General features: G+C 36.6%; 3 protein-coding genes across 3 annotated transcripts in view; 1 reads left to right on the top strand and 2 right to left on the bottom strand.

Annotated features, from left to right (window-relative positions):
• LOC136812327 (bifunctional 3'-5' exonuclease/ATP-dependent helicase WRN-like) overlaps window positions 1-14,466 on the bottom strand; it is a 92,830-nt gene that overhangs the window by 57,568 nt on the left and 20,796 nt on the right. The window lies entirely within an intron of this gene.
• Window positions 1,389-3,798, bottom strand: LOC136812320 (techylectin-5A-like). The gene is made up of 2 exons (XM_067068818.1): window positions 3,240-3,798; window positions 1,389-2,038 (listed from the first exon to the last, which is right to left on the bottom strand). The coding sequence occupies exons 1-2, from the start codon at window positions 3,720-3,722 to the stop codon at window positions 1,451-1,453; spliced, it is 1,071 nt and encodes a 356-aa protein (XP_066924919.1). The 5' UTR covers window positions 3,723-3,798; the 3' UTR covers window positions 1,389-1,450.
• LOC136812322 (DNA damage-regulated autophagy modulator protein 1-like) lies at window positions 8,710-10,734 on the top strand. Its single transcript, XM_067068821.1, has 3 exons — window positions 8,710-8,973; window positions 9,387-9,720; window positions 10,242-10,734. The coding sequence occupies exons 1-3, from the start codon at window positions 8,736-8,738 to the stop codon at window positions 10,684-10,686; spliced, it is 1,017 nt and encodes a 338-aa protein (XP_066924922.1). The 5' UTR covers window positions 8,710-8,735; the 3' UTR covers window positions 10,687-10,734.

Raw genomic sequence — 14,466 nt, 5'->3', positions numbered from 1 at the left:
CAGCCTAATTTTACGACAAGCTGTTCGTTGAATTTCGCCATTCCGTTAAAAAACGACCGATTCCGTTTCTCAGGCCATCGTGAACCCCTCCCCCTACAGAAGGATATATGCATCTCGGCATGAACTCTCGTAATAAATTCATCAAAATTTAAAGCAAGTGTTGTAAGCTGACTGATGGCTATTGTTCACAAAGCAATTGAACTGACACAATATTTTGGTACACTAATACACGGGTTTCGAATTAAATCTGGCGCGAGAGAAAAAAATCAAGTAAATAAAAGGAGCGATAAGGGGAAATGCCTTATAAAAGGTTGATAGATTTCCTTTTTTCTCTTTTGAAAGCCAGGTGTTCATTCAAAAGATGTTTTTCTATTTTAAATTCAATAAAAGAAATATGATTAAACGATTGACTTTTTATTTTAATGTTTTTTTGTTTTCATAATGACCCATAAAGTCTGTCAAAATGGAAAAATGAGCTAAAATTGCTTGTTACACGGCCAATTTTCGTTCTGTTTACTTGATATTTTTCGTGCAAATTTACATGGGATCAAAGCTAAAGCTAAGCAAAAATTTAATTCGAAACCCGTGTATTTCTTAGAACTATTTCCGCTGAAATCAGACGATCAAGACCAAGAGACTTAATTTTTGCAAAAACCTAAGAACAAATTAAGAACAATCTCCGTGAAAAAAAATAAGAACAAAATAAGCAAAGAAAAAACCAATCTTTCAGTGATCGAGTAACAAAATTTGATTTAGATCGATTGAGTTGATTAAACTCCCCTGGAAATAAGGGAAGAGAAGCAAAGTGTGTGAAAGCAGCATCGAAAGATTAAAGAAAGATATCCTCTGTTTATGGTAGCATGGGAACGAGCAAGCCTGGTAGATGGGACCCTACTTTATTCACCTAGATGTCCAAGCACCAGAAAGTTTGTACTAGAGAGACAGAATTCATCCAACTCAAGCAGGCAGACAGATTCTTTAAAAGGAAACATCGGCCTATGGGCTTTCGGTGCTAGGAAGTACCCTACTTCAATCTACAGTAGCCAGTACTTGGATATCACAAATTTTCACATACACCAATTCGGTTGAATTGCATATAAAAAACAATCAGCTTTATACAGCTTATATAATTTTACTCAATGATGGTCAACACATTTTTGAATAAAAAATATCCACTACATAAACAATTGAACCATAAAATAAAGTACACATTAGGATACTGTCTTCAAAAACTCAGATCAAAGATGGTAGAAATGATCCAATTTTTATCCTTCTTACAAACAGACTTGTAAGTGTCAGAACCTGTGCCATTTAGTCCTAATTCCCTCACCAAAACTTCTGCATAAAATCTTTTACAAATCAAGGATATATTGCCAGTGGCCTTGTCAATAGGCCCCTATAACAATTTTTTTTTGCAAATCTAGTAAACTTTGTCGACAAACAGGATTCTTCAAGGAATAAGAGTTGGTGCTTCGACCTCCTTTAAAGCGATTGAAAAACTCATCATCAAGGCGTCTCCCCAAAGTATAGCATTTCTTTGCCACTCATCTCCCTGATTGAGAAACACACCATTAGCGTTGATATGGCAACAAGAGTTGAACCACCAGCCAGCGTGCCATTTTTGTGCGCAACTGTCAAACCAAGCATCGTTATCGTTATCCAGCGTTGAAAAAGCGGCGCTATTCATAAGTGCAACATCTTCTGATACAGAATCACTGCTTCCTGAGAGATATCCACCAACGTGTACTCTATATTGACAGGTTTCGTTTTCCACTTTGAATCTTTCATGGATGGCATACAGATGCTCTTGATTATCTTTCCGGTAGCCTTCCAATCGAATCAGCGTGTTCCCTTTCTTAGTCATCTGGTTGATCGCTTCTAAACCAAGCCAATAGCTTCTGGTAGGATCACCAAACCCTTTTTTGTAGTCATCCCATCCTCGATAGAAATTTTTTTTATCAACACGTCTTTGGATTAGTGTCCAGCCCCCACCATTGTTCATCATGTCACAATAAACAGATTTTGTCTGCTCACCAATCTATAATATAAGGTATATTTACGCGTTATACTTCGTTATCGGCGATCCAAAAAATATCTGCAATTTGATTGGTTATTGAGTACAATATATCTTGTATTTTACATGTACAAAATATAAATTGACAGAAAGATGTAGTTGCATTATAGCGGTAGCAGCAATCTAACGTCACTTTGCTACAAAAGTGCCCTGCGCTTTTTTTCCAACACAAAAAGTGCATTTTTAAGGTCACTGATAAACCAGTTATCAGACATTTGCTCGTACAATATGGAAATTGTACGGAAAAATCTCGGAAAATATTGCACGGAAAAATCTCAGAACCCGGGGGGGGGGGGGTACTACCCTTGTCGACCGACGGGGGTGCTCCGCTGAGGTTCAAAAAATGGACCCTACGTGTGACTCGAAATTTTCGAAAATTTTCTACTTTTTCCCCAAATTTTCCAAAAATAGGCACCCATCGAGGGACTGATTTTTCTATTTTGGTGTTTTTGCGACCCTACCTGGGACTCGTGGAGGTTAAAAAGGTACCCTGACCAGCGGAGCATCCCCGTAACCCATCTTGCCCTAGTAACCCCCCCCCCGGGTCTCAGAACTCGTAAAATATTTCTCATATTGTATTGGGGGCTGTATTCGCAACTATCCCATAACTATTACGTATTGCCCAATACATCCGTTTGAGATTATTCAAAGCGTCGTTCTGAAAAATAATGACTACGACTTAAATACATCTACAGGTAACTCGAACGTTCCACAAATTTGTTCAAGTGAAGAAAAAAACATCTAAAGACAGGGTTTTTCGACGCCAACGAGCTACCTTGGAATAATTTTAAATGAAAAATAATTATAATTGAAATCAGGAGGCTTAAAGGAACTTTTTTATACCAAAATAGCCTCAAAAGATAAAAAAGTTCAGTTTCAAAAGTTCTTTTCCATTTGCTTTCGAATTGAGGAATTCAATCACGGAAAAAAGGTCGTAGACTTTTTAAAATTGAAAATAAATTCTCTAAAATGTCCAGAACACCCCCCCCCCCCACCCGCCTCGGCCCTTACTGGGATCGTCACATGGCATGAGCACAACTTAATCCAAAACAACATTGAAGGTAGGGGATTTATTTGAAAGTAAAAAAAACTTTTTGTCCAGGATTGGTAATACAAGTAAAAAATAATTGAAATGCATTCTCAAAGCGAAATGAACCTTTATTACCTTGATTTGATAAACACCACTTTGGATATTCCCTCCCCTGCCATTCTCGCTGCTCTTCTTATCGTCGTTATCTTTCAAGACCTTGCATGATGATGCCGGGGTTGATGGAGGTTGAGTTTCCGAGGTACTCTCTGCTGGTGGTGTGGCTTCATGGATGTTTTGCTTAAGTTCTCTCACAGACACTCTAGCATAAACCGTTGAAGTTACATCTTCTGTGAAAAGTTTCTGGACATCGTCATAATTAATTAAAATGAAATATCTGCACAACCATTGATCTGACTTGATCTGTTTCGCCTCGATTAACCAGTATTTTGAATGATCAAGTCTATGTTTCAAGATACATTGGAGTTGAGAAACTGTTTGAGCACTTGTCTGCGCTGGAATAAATGGATGAATTGCATTCCCTTTGAACGCTTGCAATTGCGTGCAGAAACAGTCAGCTGCAAATAAAGTAAGGCTTAAAACGATGTGACTTAACCACATTCCGAAGTCAAGTTGGTGTCAAAAGAATAACCTTGAAAATGATAGGAGCTACTTGGAAAAATCCTAAAAACGAGGCCTTGAGCCTTCTGGTGGAAGTGATCTGTTTCTCCAAGGTTTCTTTTTTTATGAACAAAGCAGCAATACTCTCAAACAGTTTAATGTGTTAAAAAGGGGCGTTACTCTGAATAAGATATCTAGGCTTTTATCGGTCTTTTAGGGATTCAAATTTGATTTTGAATTTGCCGTTTGAAGAAAATATATTAGACCAATTCTAGATACACTAAATTATGAATTCATTTATTGGGAAGAACATTTTTTATTATGCAATATTGGAAAACTTTCGAGGGCGATTAAGCGAGAGAAATAGTGTGAAGTTATAGGCACTGAAGAAAATACAAACTAACGACTAACCATGATAATCTGTAACAAAAACCCAATACACATTTTGGAAGAAGGAAATTAAAAAATAAATAGATAAAAAATAAAAGGAATGCACAAGACACAAAAGGAAGTGATAAACTGAAGACCAAAGTCTGAGACCAGGTGCGGTACCTTGAGTAAGAATCTCCTGCCACTCTAGAGTCACCCGTCAGCTTAACAAGAAGACAGAAAAGAAGAAAAGTAATTGTTTGTACAATATTGAAATTTTCATTAACTTTCCTTTTAATCCCATAAGTACAAGCCTGAAACCATGTCTTCCATGGTCTTTATTAAACTTGGTACTAACTTGAGAGAAAGTATTTGATCAAGGAAAAAGATTTCCCCTGCTGCTGACCATCTACTTTAAGCCCCTCCAAAGCCCAGCTTAATTTCATCCCGTTCGATCATTCAATTCAAAATTGCAGGTTCTATTTTAGAGAAAAGACTTGTATAGGTTAATCAAAACGCAAAGTTTTCAACGAAATAGGAAAAATAACTTATTGACAAAACAGTCGCACGAGAGTCATCGAGGCATGTCACAAAACCTCAGTCCATTAGGCACGCTGTAACATAGGTTACATGGTACACTAACGAACAAATAAAACGACACACTGCTGACAAATACATAATAGTCCTCCTCCCGCTAAGCACTTAGTGATATCACCTAGGCTATCTAGTGATATCTACTAGGCTATATAAAAGAAAAAAGACAAAGAATATATCTAAATAATGCAAAGACAAGTGATACTTTTATGGACCTACCTGGTTATGCATTTAACAAATATAATTGATATCTACGTGAGCATGACCGTTAAACAATCATTCAGAACACAAATAGTGACGATCTATCAAAATTAGTCGTTTGTTTCTTATAAAAAAAAACGTTTAGAAACCAAAATTTCATGCTCTTGAAGTAATCTTTCATATTCAAGACTTCGTGAGCAAAAAAAAACATCTATCTCATTAAAAAATTGAGTAATTTGGCTAATAACATTGATGTATGCTTATTAATAGTGATTCTTATAAATAAAGATGCGTTTTTTGAGCTGAAAAATTCTTTTTTCACAAAAATCTGCTTGAGCCATCTTTTACCTACTTTCATGTAAAAAATCAGAAAAAAACAATGATCCAATATTTCACAAAGTCCAAAAAACCCTTTTTTTAGCCGTTTTTTGGCCCAAATTTGCCCAAAAACATTTTTTTTTTCAAAAATCGGGCTCCGTCACATTTGAGGGTTTAAAGTTATGCATCTTTGTGCAAAAAATCATAAAGAATGAAAGAGCCAATCTCGAGAAAAGCTAATCCCTAAGTAATTGATAATGTGCTTATAGAAAAATATCGAATTTGGCCAGTTTTTATATAAAAACACGCTAAGCAACCAAAATTTCATGTCTAAACGTCTAAACACACAAACTCCCTAAAAGTAAGCCCTCATGAGCAAAAAAAACATCTATCTCATAAAAAAATTGAGTAATTTGACTAAGAACATTGATGTATGCGTATTAATAGTGATTCTTATAGATAAACATGCGTTTTTTGAGCCAACAAAATTTTTTTTTGCAAAAATCTGCTTGAGCCATCTTTTACCTATGATGGTACCCTACTTTCGTACAAAAAATCAGAAAAAATTAATGATCCAATTTTTCACAAAGTCTAAAAAACCCGTTTTTTAGCTGTTTTTTGGCCCAAATTGGCCCAAAAATTTTTTTTTTCGAAAATCATGCTCCGTCACATTTTGGCCACCACCATTTTGCACCTTTGTACCAAAAATTAAAAGATTCCTATGATTCAATCCTAAGAAAAGTTGGTAACAGACGAACGAACGAACGAACGGACGAACGGACGGACGAACAAACACAGGTTAATTTATAGGGCCTCCACCGGGGTAGGCTACGTCATATCTTCCTTCGTTTCGAGCGTAAAAAACTCCTACTCTTCGGGCTATGAGCACTGCTCTTGTTTTGAATATTGAAATTCTCCAGATAAATCGCATGCGCACTGAGGTTTTAATGAAATAATAGAAAGTTTCGAAACCTAAGCCAATCAGCTGTGTTTTAAACATTCTTTTATTTAAAATCTCTATTGATAAGCATCTTTTGTGAATGTTGTCTATTATGCAATAAGCAATTCCCGGTGGGGGTCACTAGTGGCCGCCTATAGCAGTGCCTATAGACGAAGAGTAAGGCAGAGTAAGGCCTAAAGCCTGGATCTGTCTATTGTGTAGACTACACCGGGGTAGGTCCAAAAAGATATAGGGAGCTATGTTGTTTGGAAGCTTATTAGTGCTCCACTGAACCTAACGGTTTCATGCGTAAAGGCAACCGAGGAACAAAGTATTACTTGGTTCAGAAATAAGGTTAGGCTTACATCACCATATAAGAGAAGTCGGAAAATTTTAGAGGGATTAAGTGGGAAAAAATTTATGTATAAGGTATAAAGCTTATTGAATATTGATTGTCTTTCATGAGAATATATATAGAGCAATGCTAAGTTTTTCTGACAACCACAGAAAAGGTCTAGAGTATCACAAAACCATGCCTAAGATTGTGCTCATTGAGATGACTAAATCCAACACGAAGCCTATTGAGGATGAGAACACCTTGATTATCAGGAACATCAAAAACTGGTCGGGACTCAAGAATTTATAAATAGCTTTCTTTAAGGTTTTAATGGAAGGGAGATTTCTCATATCATCCTCCAGGATATTCCACTGAGATATGCAGTAGGGGAAGAAAGTATATTCTCAGCTCGTATATTAAGAGGATAAATCGGATTTATTAGACCAATGGGCGCTGTAAGCCTGGCTGGCAGGTAGTTACGTAAATAAGATGGAGTTAAGTTGTTTAGAATTTATATAAGAAAACCATTCTTCTTGCAGAACGTCTGTCAGCAAGGCTTTCAAGACCGGATTCAGAGTACATTTTATCCTGAGACGTTCCACGAAAGTAGCCTGTAATAGCTAAACAGGCATTGTATTGAATGGTTTCGAGCTTCTGCACAAAAGAGGCATTTCCTGGACGGTCATATACGATATCACCGTAGTCAAGATGAGGTCTAATGAAGGATTTATGAATTGTTAGCAGAGATTTTATAGGGACATGTTTGCGAAGTCTGTTAATGAGGCCAATATCTTTATTTTAGTAAAAAAGTTTTGTGTCAAGGAAAGTAAAGGTTCTGTTATCCCATAGGACTTAAGTTTGAAAATTAAACCATCATGCCATACCCGGTCAAATGCTTTTGAAACATCAAGGATCTTCCCTCTTGTGTCTACCAAGCTCCACGTAAAATCCAGTGTAGATGTCATGCATGTATCATAGATGCACTTTTCAAATATTTTTTGCAAACACCGGAAGAAGAGAGACTGTTCTATAATTTTTAGGAATACTCTTGTTACCTTTCTTGTAGACAGGAACGACATTACATTGGGCTTTTCCAGAAATAGTTCGTGCCTCCCCCCCCCCTGTTGAGGATATCGGATATCCAGGGGGTTTATCATTTTTGTTCAAAAGTGGATATCCAGGGGGTTAAATATCTACAAGGGAGCGGATATCCAGGGGGTGAAGTGTCTTTTCAAGTAAACAATACGATATCCAGGGGTAAGCATCTTTATAAGAGAGGATATCCAGGGGGTCTTTACTAATAAAGTAGGATATCCAGGGGGTCTTTACTAATAAAGTAGGATATCCAAGGGGTACGCTACTTCGAAAAATCAATATCCTCAACAGTGGGGGTAAAAATATTTTCTGGAACAGCCCATTCTTCCACTGCAATGGGAAGATACCAGAGATTATAGAATGTTGAAGATCTTAAGTGAAGGTTTAACTAAGGAAATGAGAAATTAGAAACCACCCACCAGGCTATTGTTGTACTGAAAGAATTTTTATTGAGACACATAATATAACCACCTCAAATTTAATTAGAACAATGGGGAGATTGCGTGGAAAAAAACATCAATAAATCTTGCAGTGTGTTATAAATAATTGATTTTGTCCCTCGAAAAACATGAGAGGAAAAAAGCAATTCTTATCCCCGATTAAAATAATTAGGCATCGAGAGAATAAATAGAGGGGTCAGAGTTGAATTCAGTCAATAATTTACTAATGATAGGGTGCTATAAAAACCGGTTAACACCGCAAGGATACAGAGAAAAAGAGGAAACATCGAGGAGAGTTCACTCATAAGGGACAGCAAACAAGAGCAGCGAAAGAAGAATAGTTTTAGCATTTTTGCAGAAAAATATCTTGTCACGAAGCGGCTGCAGAGACACGAGGAAAAAAAGAAAAAAGGAAGCATCGAGGAAAGTTTACTTCAGCCAACAAAGAAAGTGAAAGAAGAAGAATTTCAAGGAGTTTCAACAAGATCCTTTTAAACGGCTGTGAAAACAAGGAAAACAACAGATGAGGGAAGACCAATCGTAAAGTAACAGAGTTACCAGCATTAGTCTTCAAAGTAAAAGAATCAAAATCAATTCATCAACCATCAAACGAGCTGTGAACAAGGCATAACCTAAGAAACAAAACAATGGGTTGTTTCAATCGACACTACATGTGCCTCTTACTATTGACCACTATTCTATTAGACGCCACAGCAGTCATGGTGGCTTATTTTGTGGGCGTTACATCTGGGAATATCCCGCCACCACCCTACGTTCCTTATATCTCAGAGCTTGGAGAATCGCGACCAAATGCTTCGTGGTATGCGCTTTTTCTCACGCTATCTGCAGTGTTCTTGTACCAATTTTACGGACGACGATACGCGCAGTTGGAGCCAATCAGTGTTCGAGATGGCATGGGAGGTTTAAACAGAGTGAACCAGGCGGCTTACTATATAGGTAAGGCACATTTCGTGAGCCTTATATAGGCTCTTCAAGATTTTTAACGCTTTTCACATCCATGTTGCAATGAAGATCTTCTAATTTATAGAAGTAAAATGGGGAAAAAACCTCCGATTAAGATTATCAAATATAGGCGGTCCAACCTCGTCCCCGTGTATTCCAGGCTTTATTAAAGTAACTGATTTAAGACTTATTCACAGCCCTCTCTAAAAAGAGTCTCAAAATCCTACCTATTTCCAAACTAAAATCATGCGGCTGCGTCCCACGAAAAAGGCCACAGATCCTAAAAGGGTTTGCATCCTACTGAAAGTAAGATGAATAAATCTTTAGGTAACTTGACCTTAACTCGGAAACTGGGTCGCGGTGGAATAAGGACGATGAGCATTTTGCTCTTATTCATATGATTATAGGTATGAGTGGAATATTTGGTCGACTAGGAGTCGTTGCGTTTCATCATCTATACGCAGATAAAAGTCTCCATTACACGACAGCTTTCATCTACTTCGGATCAGCACTAGCGTACGACATTCTACAAACTGTCTTGACGTACAAAACGACGAAGAGGGAAAACAACGTTCTTGAAAAAGGCAGCCCAAGCGTCATCCCAAAGGAGAAGGCTTCACCACAGTTCGAGAGCACGTTGAGCCTGTTTTTGGTGCGCTTGATACTTTGCATGGCAATGGGAGCATGCCTGATGATTTTCTTTCCATTTGTGGCCATTGATGATCTGGATAAGTACAACAGGTATCTTGAAGCGATTTTTATCAAAAGATATTCTTCTTCATGATTATAGGAGGCTTAGCTCTTATGCTGATACAGCAGAATCAACAAAAACAATTTCACAAATTTTTGCTCATCCGGATCCGAAAGCGGAAAGTGAAATATTCTTTCTTTTGTTTAAAAATGCTGTGTAAGCAAATGATTGGAGATATGTTAAATAACGTCCTTTGATGTTGTTTAGCGAATTACCTTCGAATTTTTCTTTAACAATTCTACCACGAATGGAACCCTAATAACCTTAAAAATATGTTATCTGACAAAATAAAACACCTTTGATTGGTGCAGTTAATTTATCGGCATGATTCATAGCTGGGCTTGACTAGCTGTTATAGGTAAAAAAGATTTACCCTTGATTAAATAGAACTTTACTTTAAATATGAACTTCAATATACAATGCCGTGCAATTTCTCAACTGTAGAGACCTTTAGACTCACCAATAAAAGCGTCTACATCAAACCAAAACATTTCTTATTTTTTACTTCCAGCTATAATTTGAACATTGGTGAAGGGGCGGAATGGTCGATGGCTTTCTTTCACACTTTCTTCATGTTGACGTTCATGGTGGATTTCTGGAACGTCTCAATCAAACACAATTTTATCATCACCTCCAAGAAAACGAAAGTGTCCGAAAGCAAACCTGGAAACCTGTCCGATATTCATTCGAATAATGAATTCTGTGTTCCTCGTATCGCGATTATCGGATTTAAAAACGATAACACCGTTTTAATCGGGACTGGAAAAGAATCGCAGAAATCGATTACAGAAAACCCCGATAAAATCCACAATGGACGATTCGATAACACAAATGGTTTTGCCGAAGAAGCACTCGATGAAAACGATGTAATCGAAGAAAACGAATCGAGGAATATTAAAGAAGGGAAATATGGAAAGATTTTGTCCGCACTTCTACAATTTGGTTTCAGAGCTTAAAAAACTGAGTGAAAAACCTTGAAAATGCTCAAAAACGTTGATTAGAAATGGATTTTCCAAAATTAGATTCACAGGGAGCTTCCGCATGCGCAATACGACATCGAGACAATAGAAATTGCTCTGTTTTAAAGGGTTATTATATTCTAAATGCATATATTCACCACAACAACAACCGAATCCATTGATGAAGTAAATCATTTTTATATAACACTTATAGACCAAGTATATGGCATATTTTTTTAATGTAAATAACAAAAGAATTAATGAAACGTTATCAACGTTTTGAAATGTCAGAAATTTACTTCAAGTTTCATATCTTACGGCAATCATCAGACGTACAAAATCACTTTGAGATGTCTTTATTTTACCGATAACAAGTGATACTTTTATGGACTTACCTGGTTACCAAAACTAACCAATGAACATTGAAACAATGAAACACATAAGACATAACTGGTCAAAATACAAAAATATATAAAATGAAAGCATATCTATTGGTAGAAATTATCAATACTATTGAAAAAAGCTATTAAACGCTTTTCTTTATAAAAACAATACACTATCAGAAAAACGCACAGCTTAATAAAGAAGGTTTCTAGAAAACAAAGACGGCGATTTCCGGCATTTTCGACCGGAAAGAAAATTTTCTAAAAAAATCGAACTCTGTCACGTTTTGAGCGTTGCGCATACGCATCTTTCTGCAAAAAATCAGAAAAAACTAAAGATGAAAATTCGAGAAAATCAAAAAAGCGGTTTTTCCGGCATATTCCCGGCATTTTCAGCTGGAAAAAAGTGTTTTTCGAAAATCGGGCTCTGTCACATTTTAGGTATTGTCATTTTGCATCAGTGTGCAAAATTTCATAAAAAAATATAAAGTACAGCTCGAGAAATTCAAGAAATACTGTCTTTCCGGCGATTTTTTAATGGTTCCGGCTTCAAAAATCAATTTTATTGAAAATTGAAACATGCTTGATGGTGGGCATTGCCATTAATAATGTTTTTGAATGAAAAAACAACCAATTATAAGGAAAAAGTCTAATGAAAATTCAGAAAAACGGTGATTTCCGGCATATTTCCGGCATTTTCGGCTGTAAAAAAAATTTTCTCGAAAATCGGACCCGGTCATGCTTTGGGCATTGTTAATATGCATCTTTGAGCAAAAAATCAGAAAAAACTAATGATGAAATCTCGAGAAAATGTCAAAAAACCGGTTTTTCCGGCATATTTCCGGCATTTTCGGCCGGAAAATTTTTTTTTCGAAAATCGGGCTCCTTCACATTTTGGGCATTGCCATTTTGCATCTTTGTGCCAAAAATCAGAAAAAACTAATGAGCCAATCTCGAGAAAAGCTGGTAACAGACGGACGGACAGACGGACGGACGGACGAACAAAGGTTAATTTATAGGACCTCCAGGTAGGTCCAAAAACTCCTTATACGGAAGAAGGTCTTTATAATTTACATTGATAATAACTATGTTAGACGAGGCAGTCTAGGTATAAACTGGAGTCTCTATAAGTATAAGTCGAACACGCACGGGGAACACAAATTTGTTCGATTTAACGGAAATTTCGAGTTATTGAGTAAAGTTTATATAGCATTGTAAACTACAGGGACCATAAAAGCTGTTCGAGTTAAGGAGGCATTCGAGTTATGGAGGTTCAAGTTTAAGAGACTTCACTGTATTAAACTTCAGGCGATCCGACTGAAAAATGACCCCACACCTCGAAACTTCCCTTACATTACAAACAGACTGGAAATCTCTATATGCAATAATTATTTAATTGAAGCGATAAATCTTGAGAAAGACAAATGTTTGACAACAAACATTTTTTAATCAGAAGAAAAAACGCAAATATTATATGTTGGCAAAATAATTACGTACTAGAAAGTCTTTCTATTTGAATTCCACTCACATTCATTTCAGAGAATGTCACATCAAAAGAATTTCATGGTTAAGGCCTTTCGCGTGTTTGCCACTACCACCAAACGGACACGATTTTTTGGTAACTTTTCAGACATTCCCCCGGAAACCTGCGTAAATAAAACACAGTGCCGTAGGAAGCATATTCATATTTGGGGGGGGGCTGAAGTTTAGTGACACCACGAGGGCCAACCATGGTTTGACCCGAGGGGAGAAATTTTGAAAATTTGAGCTCTAGATTGCTTGTTTAAAAGACAATTATGACAAATCAAAAAAGAAAAACTTTGCATTTTGCAAAATAACCATTTTTGAAAAAATTATTGGGGGCATAGCCCCCCCAGTTGCTTATCAAAGTGATATTAAAATTATTCACTCAAACAACAAAACAAAACAGTTGCTTCTAGAGAATATCAAACCTTTCCCTGAGTAAAGGTTAAATTCATGATATTCATGACGTAATGTTTTCTACGGAAAGACCTGGTTTTTTGCCAGTAGTTGCAAATTTTATACAACTTTTGTCTAGTTTAAAAGTGCCACTACTGACTAAAACCGGGGTATTTCCGTAGAAAACATTACGTCATGAATATTATGAATTATGACATTTAAGTTGGATACTTTAAATTTAGCAATTAACCATTTGAAAGGATTTCTAAAGCAAACTGAGACTTATATGATTTTAATGACAATTCATACATTGAAAATTTCAATTAAAAAGAAAATTCTAATTTATTAGTGCAGCCCTCAAAGCTGTATTTACTAATAAAACAAACAGTCAAAAAGACCAGGTTGAATAACAGTTACAACACGCTTTCCAATTGGCTTAAAAATGAATTATTACCGTCTCAGAGACCAATCATGAGAAGCTTTGATAAAAACTTCGTTCTAAAACTGATGTTAAGTTAATAATGATGAAATGTAGACAAGGTTAAATCTTGAGAGTTTCGTAAAACTTTTCATATCGATTCGATATCTGCCATTGATTGGCTGACAAAAATAAACTTTCGAAAATGAAGATTTCAACTTTACTGGTTTTGTCGTTATGTATTATTTTAGTTTTCTTCATCTCGAATGTGTCAAGTAAAAGTAAAAGACATACTACCAAAAGCCCTAACTCTCACCGCCACCACACAACACACCGACATAGCCAAAGCCATCACACCCACACAACACATCACACAACACACCGGCATCACAGCACCCACACCACACCGTCCGCAAAATATACGTACCGTCGTACATACCGAAGAAGTACACGTAGAGGGACACGCCGTCACTCACGTAGAGGGACACGTAGAACATACAGAAGAAGGTCGTCAAGCTACAGGACCACGCCAAAAACCCCGTTGAACGACTGTATTGTTTCAGGTAAGCAGAATACACAATTCTTTTATACCCTAACCGATTTCTGTCTACGCAGTACGGATCCCTGTGATTGGAATTTATGAGTGGACAAGTTCGTCTGTTAGAGGGACTTTATGGATAAAGCAAAAGAAACTTAAAGTTACAAAAAAAAGTAAAATCAAGTCTGTTTTACAAGATATTTCGTTCTCTTTAAGAGCATCTGATAGTCTACTATTCTAAACATGGTCAAAATTTTAGAGTTCATGAACCATGTTCTTCCAGCGAACATGATTTTGGAAGTATTGGGCCATTCGATTTTCCATCCATTCAGGGAGGTGGACGAACATTTCCAGAGGGTAATCCGAGAAAAATTTCCAGGGGGTGTATTTTCATTTTTAAACAAGGGGGTAAAAAGTTATTCTAAAATTTCCAGGGGGTAAAAGATTGATTTGAGTTCGTCCAACCTCACTTTAAGATATGAAAGAATTTTTTCCAATGGTATTGTTGCAAATTTTGC

Source organism: Clytia hemisphaerica, unplaced genomic scaffold, assembly GCF_902728285.1.
Source record: "Clytia hemisphaerica strain Z4C2 unplaced genomic scaffold, Clytia hemisphaerica genome assembly, whole genome shotgun sequence".
Lineage (NCBI taxonomy): Eukaryota > Metazoa > Cnidaria > Hydrozoa > Leptothecata > Clytiidae > Clytia > Clytia hemisphaerica.
Note: the sequence above shows the minus strand (reverse complement) of the source record. Positions and strands in the feature narration are given on the sequence as shown.

Excerpts from the sequence above, each read along its gene's own strand:
- LOC136812320 (XM_067068818.1), bottom strand. The coding sequence starts at position 3,722 with ATGTGGTTAAGTCACATCGTTTTAAGCCTTACTTTATTTGCAGCTGAC. Across the intron at positions 2,039-3,239 it reads GTGGTGTTTATCAAATCAAG|ATTGGTGAGCAGACAAAATC; the intron begins GTAATAAAGGTT and ends CTTATATTATAG.
- LOC136812322 (XM_067068821.1), top strand. The coding sequence starts at position 8,736 with ATGGTGGCTTATTTTGTGGGCGTTACATCTGGGAATATCCCGCCACCA. Across the intron at positions 8,974-9,386 it reads CCAGGCGGCTTACTATATAG|GTATGAGTGGAATATTTGGT; the intron begins GTAAGGCACATT and ends ATATGATTATAG. Across the intron at positions 9,721-10,241 it reads GATCTGGATAAGTACAACAG|CTATAATTTGAACATTGGTG; the intron begins GTATCTTGAAGC and ends TTTTACTTCCAG.